At 30.7% G+C, this 11,862-nt stretch overlaps 3 protein-coding genes across 3 annotated transcripts; 1 reads left to right on the top strand and 2 right to left on the bottom strand.

The window, feature by feature from the left end:
• Positions 1-609: 609 nt before the first annotated feature.
• LOC108746789 (small ubiquitin-related modifier-like) lies at positions 610-4,831 on the bottom strand. Its single transcript, XM_018483747.1, has 5 exons — positions 4,618-4,831; positions 4,394-4,462; positions 4,243-4,320; positions 1,637-1,708; positions 610-1,194 (listed from the first exon to the last, which is right to left on the bottom strand). The coding sequence occupies exons 1-5, from the start codon at positions 4,630-4,632 to the stop codon at positions 1,135-1,137; spliced, it is 294 nt and encodes a 97-aa protein (XP_018339249.1). The 5' UTR covers positions 4,633-4,831; the 3' UTR covers positions 610-1,134.
• Positions 4,832-5,346: 515 nt separating this feature from the next.
• LOC108746979 (alkylated DNA repair protein alkB homolog 8) lies at positions 5,347-9,280 on the top strand. The gene is made up of 8 exons (XM_018484151.1): positions 5,347-5,386; positions 5,540-5,753; positions 5,822-6,053; positions 6,134-6,298; positions 6,374-6,586; positions 6,866-7,245; positions 7,307-7,462; positions 8,671-9,280. The coding sequence occupies exons 2-8, from the start codon at positions 5,625-5,627 to the stop codon at positions 9,241-9,243; spliced, it is 1,848 nt and encodes a 615-aa protein (XP_018339653.1). The 5' UTR covers positions 5,347-5,386; positions 5,540-5,624; the 3' UTR covers positions 9,244-9,280.
• Positions 9,269-11,847, bottom strand: LOC108746981 (exosome complex component rrp45). The gene is made up of 8 exons (XM_018484155.1): positions 11,610-11,847; positions 11,276-11,370; positions 10,978-11,200; positions 10,541-10,758; positions 10,202-10,429; positions 9,839-9,966; positions 9,513-9,598; positions 9,269-9,413 (listed from the first exon to the last, which is right to left on the bottom strand). The coding sequence occupies exons 1-8, from the start codon at positions 11,673-11,675 to the stop codon at positions 9,291-9,293; spliced, it is 1,167 nt and encodes a 388-aa protein (XP_018339657.1). The 5' UTR covers positions 11,676-11,847; the 3' UTR covers positions 9,269-9,290.
• Positions 11,848-11,862: the final 15 nt, after the last annotated feature.

Genomic DNA, 11,862 nt, shown 5'->3' with positions numbered 1-11,862 from the left:
TTTTTTTTTTTTCATATTTCTAAAGTTATATTTTTTTTTGGAATTTTCGTTTATGCAAAAAAAAGATAACATAAAATCTATAATTCGAATTCCGCATCCTCCTGGACATTATAACATGAAAGAAATAAATATAGTCTGCAGCGATCTCATGGAGATTGCTTTTGTTCCATTTTTTTTAAATTATCACACAATTTTTTTCCTTGATATTTATTTTATAAATTTGAAATACACATAGTTTATATCATACGTTTATTTATATATATAAATTTGGTATTTATATTTAAAAAAAAACATTATGGTTGAGAGCAAAAATTAAAACGGTAATAAATTTTTTCTGGGGAGCATTAATTTGTATTTATTATTATTATATGAAAAGTGCACGTATTACGATTAGTAAAAATTAAAAGTGTTGCACAACTTTCTAATAGTAAGAGAATAAAATGAATTATGCCAATTCTAAATGCTCCCGAGCATTAATCACGATTATAAACTTTTCATTACAATTTATATGTTCCAATTATTTGAAAAGTTTTATAATTACTAATATTGTACTTAAACGCGCATAACAATTTTGTCATATCTTTCACATTTTTTCTTGTATTAGAATTAATTAATACATATTATTTCCTGTATTCAAAAGTAAAAAGGCATAGAGAAAAAGAAAAGTAAAGAAAAACGCGAGATTTCCAGGAATAAGTTTAAAGATGGACAAGAAGTTTACGTTAAACGCATTTATAATGGCGCACAATTCAATTATTCTATTTCTGAAAATTGCCCTGACGACATACGAAAACGGACACACAGTACATAATATTGACATGTGATTGCCCGTACATGTGTTTTATAAAATGATCCGAGGATTCGTCGTCTAATCACTCCGGACAATGATTCGTCTCGATACAGGAATGTAAGACAACACATTTTACAATATCGTATGTGAAATCAGGAAATTACATCTTATTTAATCATCCGTATGTGTGTATTGTGTGTATATGTGTATGTATGTACGTATATATATGTGTGTGTGTGTGTATGTGTGAACATATGCATACTTATAAACTTGTCCATTTTTTTCTTATTAGAGTCACTTCCACTTTATAAAATATTAGAACGAATGATCCTCCTTTAACTTAGTTAACGACCCCCTGTTTGTTCTTGATATACTTCAATGACATCATCATTTTCCATTTCCAGCTGAAAGTAATGGTCTCTCTTTCATTAATAATATCTTTAATACTAGTTTAATAAATATTAATTAAAATATGTAACACTGAAATATTGATTATTTATATAAGTAACTATTTATATATGTAGGTGAGTCAAAAAGTTTATTATTAATTAATTTATTTATTTATACTACTTTAATTTTTTAGGGCAAATTAAGATTACTTATTGGTTTGCCTATTGTGTAAATAGAAGATTAATTATTTTGCTAATTTACATTTAACATAATTAACACACACATGTACATGTTTCTTAGATAAATTTTAAATCTATGTTTTAAAACAAATATTTAACAAAAGTGTACAAAAAACATTACTAATACTAATTAGAAAATAAAATTTTTTACTCCAGCAAAATAAGATTTCATTTATTTGTCAATCAATTTCAAACGCGAATTATAAAATTGATTTACCTGCTTTGGTGTTTCATCATCATTGATTCTTTTACCATCAAAAAGAAACCTAAGCGATGTCATAGGTACACCCTAAACAAAATTAGGAATATTAATATATCGCGTAAATAATATATCAATTTAAGAGCGGTATTCATAGTCGATTCTTATATTCAAGGCCGTCAAAAGTACAGTCTTAAGATGTCACGAACCAATCAGAGGGTCGTATTAATCTTAAGACATTACTTAAGATGATCTTATGCCCGTATTCATAGTTAAGCCTTATATTTAAGATTCCTTAAATTTATCTTCAGATACTTTACGAATTATTTCATTGGCTGCTGAGCATCTAAAGATAAATTTAAGGAAGCCTTAAGTACATACAAGATCTGAAATGAAATTGATGAAAACGGGCATTAAAATAAGAATGGATATGAATACCTAAGCCTATACAAAATAATCTGTTCAGCCGTTATCGAGATCTAATAATTTCAGGTCTGTTCTTTTCAGCTAAATTTTTTACATAGTTTATCTTTTCTCTTTTTTTCTCTCTTTCCAAAATATTCAGCTGAAAAAACAAATCTGAAGTGCTCGTAATTTACTGGCTTATATATAGATAAGTGACTCTCGTTGAATAAACTATTGTAAGTGCCTAAAAGAAAAGATAGCATACAGTTCTCTCATAGGCGCTTACACTATTATCGTTTAGAGATTCTAATCGGAGTCTGATCATAAGAAGGGATTTGATGTTTTTCTTCAAAATTGTGCGAGTGAGAAAAGATACGTTTTATCTTGTTCTACAGTTATGCAACATAGAGAAAGACATGTTCAAAGATATGTAACATCTCACTTTGACTGAAGCAAATTTGAATAAAAAATATCGGATCAATTATTAGTTGCTTGATCTCACAGTCAGAAATACTTTATAGGGTGCTTTCAGGAATTCAAGGGATATTATTTTATCCTTGTCATTCGCTAAATGTTAAACAATAAATCCGTTTTCTGTAATTGAACTAGTACATTTTTAGAACTTAAAAGTGATACAGGTACACGTTTGATATTTAACGAAAGTAAGAAAGAGCGTTCTAGTGCTGTTTAATATAGGAATAAAAAACAAATCTAAGGCTGGATCTACAATGAGTCGGTATAGTCTGATCGGTGAGTCGAAAGCGAGTCTGAAGGAGAGTCGGTGAGTCAAGATTGGTCGAAATAATGAATTAGTAGAGTTGGCCAGCAGCCAACTTCTAAGATTACCAACTACTGACTCATTGTAGACCTAAACTAAGAATGAAATAATACTCAAATGCATCCAGGTAAAGTTTCTGAATGCAGGGGATTGATTCTATTTTTTTCTTGAAATGAAATGAAAACTACAAAAGTGAGCAAATTTACTAGAATAATTGTAAGTTCATTGATCAACATCTAGTAAATCAAAATCTAATAAATTATAAAAGTTTGTTCACTTTTGTAATTTTCACTGTGTTTTAAAATATAGGGTGCCTTCCAACAAGAGACATACATGGCACAGTGAGACACGCATTACGTTTACATGGCTCGATTTACACTAAAATTTATCGATATTATGAAATTGGCCAATCATAGCTATTTCTCTGAAGAATGGAATGACTGTGATTGACTAGTTTCGATGTTGTAACTTTGACGTAAATCGAGTCATGTAGATGTAGTCATAATGAATCATTATATTCTTGTTGTTCGCTGATGTTAAACAAGGATGAGATGATCACTGTGTTGTACTCAGTCGTTCGTTGGAAGACACTCATAGAATTGACAAGACTACTTCCAGATTAGAAGATCTCTCGGCGCTAAAACATAATAATGTAGCTGGCTGATTGCATTCAATTGAACATCCAAAAATACATTTTATAATCCGATATAAAAAAAAAAGTGCAAATTACGTTACAAGTTGGAATAGTTATTTTCCGAATATTTAAAAATTACAAAAATATTATCAACAAATAAGGGTGCAACCACAATGGAAGGAATAAAGAATTAGAAATAAGGAATAAAGATTTTAACCTATCAGAAATTGGATACATCAGAATACATGATTTCTGATAAGTTGGAATCATTATTCCTTATTCCTAATTCTTTATTCCTTCTATTGTAGCTGTATCCTAAGGATTATCAATCCTCAAGATTCTGGCGTTATTATACTGATTCTATAATGAGTCGATAGTCAGAAGTCTTACACTTGTTTTCATAGTCAGGCCTTATATTTAAGGCTTCCTTAAATTTATCTTCAGATATTCTATGAATTATTTTATTAGCTACTGAGCATCTAAAGATAAATTTAAGGAAGTCTTAAGTACAAGGTCTGACTATAAATACAGGCATTATATAGTCTTAATTGGTGAAGTTGGCCAACCTTAATCGTACAAGGTGACTATTGGTCAACTTCTTCAATAAGACTTAGGACTACCGATTACTGACTCAGTATAGAATCAGTGTTATAACTATAAAGTTATCAAATATACGTCGATAAAAAATGAAGCTTCTAGAATATTCTATGATCAGTTCACGTTCTTATTGCGTTACTTTGATAAAACTCCATATGGAGAACAAGATACGATGTACACGATCAAAAGATAATAAACGAGAAAACTCACCACGCGATCACTGTAGGACTTCTTTAACTTGCCCATCTGAGTGGTCATCTTTACCCTAAAGTGAATCTCATTGCTGTCCTGGAAGAAAAAAATAGATCTAATGTGCCTTGCGCGCGCGCAATAATTGATATTTCTAGCATATATCGCTTACATTTCCAACAACTTTGAGCTTGATGTACTCTGAATTCGCGTCGCCTGGGCCGGCTTCGGGTTTTTGTTCCTAGTAGCACACGACAAGGTTAGAACGCTAGTTTATTCAAACTCACGGCGAAGTTCGATTCGGAATATCCCGGCGAACTAATTGCCGCCGGCCGCGGCCGCGAAAGCGCCGCGGTGAGATCGTGAGGACGCCGATAGCATACCGGAGTGGCTTACCTGATTGTCGGACATCGTTATCAATTAAATTACAACAAACTTCTTCACCACGCGCCAGAAAACGCTAACCAAACACAAGATCGCAATATGGCGCCGAGTTTTTGTCAGTTTCCACAGTCTAGTCCACTTCTTGTGCTGGAGCAAACGAAGGACCGTAACGGTCGGCCGTTCACAAACTTATTCAATTTTTTCTCGCGACGCGAATGAAGTTAGGTTAGGCTATGTTAAAATTAGGCTAGGTTAATGTATTATATTTAAAATGAGACGTGGAGGTGGAGGTTGCAATTCGTGGAGTTTACGAACATTCTTTTAGAGAATCGCGTTTTGGGCAACTGATAGCGCTCATGTCCCCTCCCCCAACCCTTAAGTCACTAGATTTCAAAGCCTAGGACTATGTTCAAATTCCCACTCGAGTGCCATCTAGGTATCACTGTATCTTTAGGTCTGTTTTCTATGGTTGAACTAGTGTACACTTTTGGAACTTAAAGTGAAATGGATATATACGTTTGATATTTGCTTAAAGCGAGAAATAGAGTTCTAGAGCAATCTAGCAGAAACAGAAACCAGACCAAAGATGTCTTTTCATGTTGTGCGTTGTATCGAAAAAGTTCGCATTCGGTGCGCACTAGTGCAATTTACTATTTGTGCTATTTCTCTTTCAGTTTTATATTCTATGCTTAATCTCGTTTGTAGGTTATGTATCGAAAGTTTATTTTATAGGTTATATTATTCAAAATATTATCTAAACAAATTGTAAAACAAAAATATGGTATGTATAATAAATATTTTCAGGTTATTTTTTGGGTTAATACGTTATTCTGCATATATATGAATGCAGAACTCATAAATAGAAAAATTAATTAATAAAAAGTGTCAAGAGAGAGTAGTCAATAATTTATTTATAATTTTTATTTATAAATAGAATAATCGACTTTTTCAATAAAACTGAAAGCGAAACGATTGTGATGAAGCCATTTTCTCCTTAATGCATTTAAACGTTGAAAATTATGTCTTTAAGTGACAAAACAAATGTTACTATAGAGAAGGACGATAGAAAAAGCGTACGAAAGCAGAAACGTGCTTATCACAGATTGCTCCGAGACATGAACATTAAATGTACCGAGCAGCCTACGCAGGTAAATGTATGCTCATTCTAGAATGTGGAATTTGTTTTAACCACTTTTAAGCTTGATATTTTTTATAGCACCTGATGATATGCAACGGTGGTCTAGTTACTGGTATTAAGAGAGAGACATTGCAATGTGTATTAGACCCTCTGATCTCCAAGTATACTTTGATAATGCCAACGGGCAAGTCATACTGCTTCGTAACGTGCAGCTCAAAGGAAGATGCAACATGTGTATATAACTATATTCATGGACGCATTAAGCTTCCGGGTCAGAATGGTCCATTATATGTATGCTATACTGAAACAGGTATACTGTCATAATAGAACTACATAATTCCAATTATAATTTAGAATTCTTTATATAACAATGTAATATTCTCTTTTTAGTTTCTACCACAGATTATGTTGTGCCCGATCCTGTATTCCCCCCTGGTCTTACTTTAATGGAGAATTTCATAACAGAAGAGCAAGAGAAAATTTTGTTAGGAACGCTCAATTGGGACAAATGTAAAAATGTGATAGATTTGCAGTCAATTAATTGGGATGAATGTGGTAAAATAGATTTGCAATATATAATTCAATAATGTAATTAAAAAGATAGCCTAAAGGAGTGTTTTCTCGTTTTAGCTAGTAGTTTAGCATCTGTCTGGTCGCAACTGAAATACAGAGATGTAAAACATTTTGGGTATGAGTTCGAATATGACACAAATCTAGTAAATCCTGACAAACCTATTGAGCCAATTCCTCAAGAATACAAATTTTTGCAAACTTTATTTGACAAGTATGGTCATAAGTACACTTATGATCAGTTGACAATCAATAGATATCTACCTGGACAAGGTAATCTAAACAAGGGTATCTTAATATTCATACAATTTCGTAAAATTGTGCTTATTTAAAAAAAATTGTTTAACAAAGTAAAAATTTTTCGATTAAACATTTTAGTTTCTTATATTAATTACATTAATATTGACATTATATGATTTATGTAAATTGTATAAATTTAATATATTTTAATCGTAGAATTAAATACAATTGAGTTAATAATTTGGATCGTTAAACTCAAATCATATATTATATTGCAATATAAACTAAGATCATATATATGATCTTATTCAGGTATACCACCACACATTGACACACATAGTGTCTTTGAAGATACTATATTATCTCTGTCACTGGGATCCACATGGGTCATGAACTTTAAGAAAGAAGATAAAAAAATCGATGTTCTCCTGCCAGCCAGATCTTTATTGATTATGACAGGAGAAGCGAGATATGCATGGACACATGGCATCTGTCCTCGTTACAGTGATGTTATCAAGACAGAAAATGGACCTACATCGCAGGAACGTGGCATCAGAGTATCTTTCACCTTCAGAAAAGTACGACGTGGTGAATGCTACTGTGATTTCAAAAACTATTGTGATACTGCGAAACGTGAAACTTTTATTGACGACAAGGCGGCGTCGGGATTGGAAAGTTCATATGTACATAAGGTGTGTAAATTCATGTGTGAATATTTTGTTTCTTATGATTACTGAAATTATGCTCTTACAGGTTTATGAAGAAATATGTAATCACTTTAGCGAGACGCGACATAAACAATGGCCCAACGTAACAAAATTCCTTGAAAGTTTAGAAGAAGGCACATTGCTTTTGGATGTGGGTTGCGGGAATGGCAAATATCTTTGTGGAAATCAGAATGTATATAAGGTACTTTCTTATTATTTCATTAATAGTAGCTTAATTAATAGGAATCAAATAAATTCAAACAAGTATATAATAATAAGAAAGTTGTTAAGAATCGGCGTGATAAATGGAGTGATAAACAGAGTGTAGTTACTTTTATACAATTATTTTAATTAAACTACAATTGTGTTCACAAACGATACGTTTCGGCTTTAATTCGATCCATTCTCAGTAGTATTATGATTAATATACAAAATTAAGATAGTTCCACATCTTGATAAAAAATGAGCAAATGTTTAGATTTAATGAAATTGGATTCTCGCTTTTTTTAAGATACGGAACTATCATTAATTTTGTATATTAATAATTGATATTGCTGAGGATGACTCGAATCAGAATCGAAACAGTTTGCAAATCGAATGTAGTCTAATTATGATATTGGGTGGTCCGGAAAGTCCGTGCGGATTTTTTCATTGATTTTTCAAAAGTTTTTTTATTTGTTGCGAAATTTTCGTTACGATTATATCATTCGCTAGAGCAAAGTTTCAGCTTTAAGAATCTGTTTTTTAAATTGCGATATGATGATTTTTATCGGAGTTATGAGCAATCGAAACCAGAATGCTTCTTTACTTAACTCGCGAATAACTCAGAAACAAAAAATTATAGGAACATTTTTAAAAAATGATTTTGTAGGGAAAGCTTTAAGTTTTCACGATGGGTAGTCGAAAATTTTCGTAAATTTTTTTTGGGCACGTGAGAGACCCCCAAAGTGAAAAGAAAATTTTTTATCTTTTTCAGCTCGTAGTTTTTGGTATGTAAAAATTATCAAACTCATATAAACTTAAAAAATGTGATAAGCTTTTAAAAGTAGAGATTTCAAGCTTTAAAACCCTTTTTTTAAATTTAAATTTCGTTCATTTTTGACGAAGGTATCGTATATACAATTTTTCATTGTAAAATCCGCATGGACTTTCCGGACCACCCAATACATATTAAAGTAATTGTATAAATGTGATTGCGCTCTACCGTTTACTGCGCCGACCCCTAGCTCTTTTTATTGAGGTTTGTTAAGACGGAAGTTTTTTGTTACATTATTTTAATTTTATTGTTGATATTTAATTAATAGGAATATATAATTTGGTATAAAAAAAAGTTAAATACGCTGACATTTACTTTGGTTTATATTATACCCTTTCAAGCAGAGGCGTTACTAATTTCGAGAATTATCTTAGATGGGATGTGATCATAGCTCTGGATTGATGGGTATATGTCGCAAACGAAGCTTCGAGGTTCTTCAGTGTAACTGTCTATATTTACCATATAAAGATGATTCCGTGGATGCGATAATCAGTATTGCAGTTATTCATCATTTATCCACTGAGGAACGAAGACTACGAGCTATCTCCGAAATAGTTCGAGTGTTGAGACCAAAAGGGAAATGTTTGATTTATGTGTGGGCAATGGAGCAACGTAGGAATTCTCAGGATTCGCTCTATTTAAAGTCTGGCAAAAAAAGCAAGGAATCTGAGAAGATCAATCAGAACAGAATCAATCATGAGAGAATCTCCGAGTATAATTTAACGTTACCGATTCATGAAAATAGAATGGTCTTCCCTCAGAGCGACATGTTAGTTCCCTGGACCAAGAAGAGCGGTGAACATTTTTTGAGATATTATCATGTATTCCGCGATGGTGAGCTCGCGAGATTGTGCACAAAAATACCATTGACTTCGATTAAGGAGGTATACTATGATCAAGGCAATTGGTGTGTAATTTTGGAAAAATGTACAGAGACTATAGAATAAAAATTAGATTGAGATAATTAATTTTCCAAAATTATATATTTTTAAATCTAATCGCTATCTATTAAGTCCACTAAGTCTATTTCTTTTCTTTCCGAAGATGAATTGACGAGAATTTCATCGTCTGAATCAGAATTAAATATACTAAAAATTTCTTCTTTCTTAATTGAATTCTGCAAGAACATTAAAAAATTATTGCAATTAATTATCAATTTGAACAAAATTGAAAAAATTACTATAATACTATAATAAATATGTTCTTCTGTACTTACGATGGGAATGGGTATTAATTCAGCAGATCCTTCTTTATATTTTATAATACGACTCTTTTCCTCATTTTCCACTTCCATGGAATCATCTATAAAATTGTATATATAATTATATTTCATATATCAAATAAAATAAAATTAATTTTTAATTATTAATTTTAATTCAATATAATTAAAGATAATTTTAATTCTAATTAAATATGATTATAAAAAATTAAAATTTATTAAAATTTACTTCAATTTATAATAAAATAAAATCAATCTGATTTAAATAAATTTAATCTTAACACATATGCATATATAAAAAATAAATTAGATGAAATACATACCTTCGACTATAGCTGTTGCATCCCATTTATGTAATTTAATGCTAATGTGATCGCCAATCGTTGTCGTTAATTTATTCACTTGTATGCTTTCTTTAAATCTAGATATATTACTGTCATCTTTTTTATATCTATAATAAAATATTGTTTTAATACTCTTCATTTTCTTCCATATTGTTTAAAATAATCAGAGAATTTCTTCTCTGATTAATATTTCAAATTAAATTGTACGTGAATAAAAACAGTTAATGTTTGTCATGAATATTTAGATTATTTATTATATTTTATATTCGTAAAAATTATTTTAAAATTAAATTAACATACGATATAAATAAGATATTACTTTCAGAACAACGTAAATCATACCTTGACTGCACATCCTTGATTACTGCCTCCTTGATCTGCTGCACTAATTTTGTTGCATAATTAGCTGCATCATTAGAAACAGCGGATATGATGTCTTTGACCGTCGTAGTTTTTGTTAAATAATCAAAATGCAAGCTACAAAGTTCTCTATAAGAGTTCACGCCGAGAGTAAGTTCAGCAACACCAACTTTTTCTTCTATGTACGTGGGATCCATTATAGTGTTGCCACTGTAAAATTCATAGATTTTACATTATTTTATTAGTAGATTTTTCAAGTAAGAAGGAATTTTTTATCTTATATATAAAATTCAATAAATAATTTCTGTTCCATCAACCAACCTCTTAAAAGTTATAAAAGATATACAGACTGGGTAGTGGAACAATGTCAATGGTAGAAAATCTTTCTCGGAAGCCGGATGTATAATAATTTCCTCGCCGGTAGACGTGACATCTGGCCTATGAAAATGCATAAGAGCAGCGAGCGTCGCTATTGAAGCACAATCCACAAGATTCCCATCATGATTTATAATATTAACGTCAATTCTCAAATTCCATACCTGAATGAAAAACCATGTAAGTCATAACATAACAAATGTTACACATAATATTTAACAGGTGCTTTTCAGAAGAGTACACAAATGACACAATGTAACACAGCAAAACATTTTATTCCTGTTTAACATTGACAAACAATAAAGATATAATAATTCACATTACAGTTACATTGTGTTATCTGTATCTTTTGTTGATTACTACTCAATATCAAGCATTCTAACCTTCTTATCTGCTACTATACAGAGAGATTCTAAATCTACACATTTTGAATCTTTAAAACATTTCTCCAGCTGCCTACTGATCAGTATAGCTGCTTCAGACTGTCTACCTCCTTCAAAATGTTGTGCTGCTAAAGGAGCAAGCTCAACATTTATGCGTATCATGCCTTCATTAGAACGAGATGCTTTCGGCTGTTGTATATCACATGATACTTGTGCTACAGCTCTGCAAAAGGATTTCTTTTTTCAATACTTCATATATTCATTAAAAATAATCTATATATTATTAAGTGAAATTTACTTTGTGTGTCCAAGAGACACCATACAACATCCCCAATTGGAGCTGAAATAGATTTTTACTGAACGTGGTTCTAATAATTTTCGGCCGTCTAATCTCTGAAATATGATAAATTTATTATAAAGTTTTATTATTATATATACATGACACAAAATGTTTGTTTCAAAATTTATATCCATAATTATAAAATAATAAATAATACATTTTTTAAATATATCATTTATTAATTATTGATAAATGATACATTATAATTATAAATTATAACAATATGCATACATTATAATTTTTAAAAGATATAAGAATTATTATCTAATAAATTTACAGGAAAAGTACTTACTGTTTCTTCCTCTATACATTTGTTTATAAAATTTCGTTCACAGTTTGAGAGAGGAATTTCCTTCATCTTTTAAAAATATTATCAAGGCAAGGTATATCAAAACTTACAGTACTTTTATGCGTGACAAATAATTTGCACCTTGAAATTTGTTTATGGTCCATAAATAAATTATAACCTATAAACAATCCGTACACGTCGTTGGAGTAAAATATACTTCGATTACAAAGTTACTAGATTGACGACAACCAATCAA

This window comes from Trachymyrmex septentrionalis, unplaced genomic scaffold (assembly GCF_001594115.1).
Source record: "Trachymyrmex septentrionalis isolate Tsep2-gDNA-1 unplaced genomic scaffold, Tsep1.0 scaffold19, whole genome shotgun sequence".
NCBI classification, from domain to species: domain Eukaryota; kingdom Metazoa; phylum Arthropoda; class Insecta; order Hymenoptera; family Formicidae; genus Trachymyrmex; species Trachymyrmex septentrionalis.
Note: the sequence above shows the minus strand (reverse complement) of the source record. Positions and strands in the feature narration are given on the sequence as shown.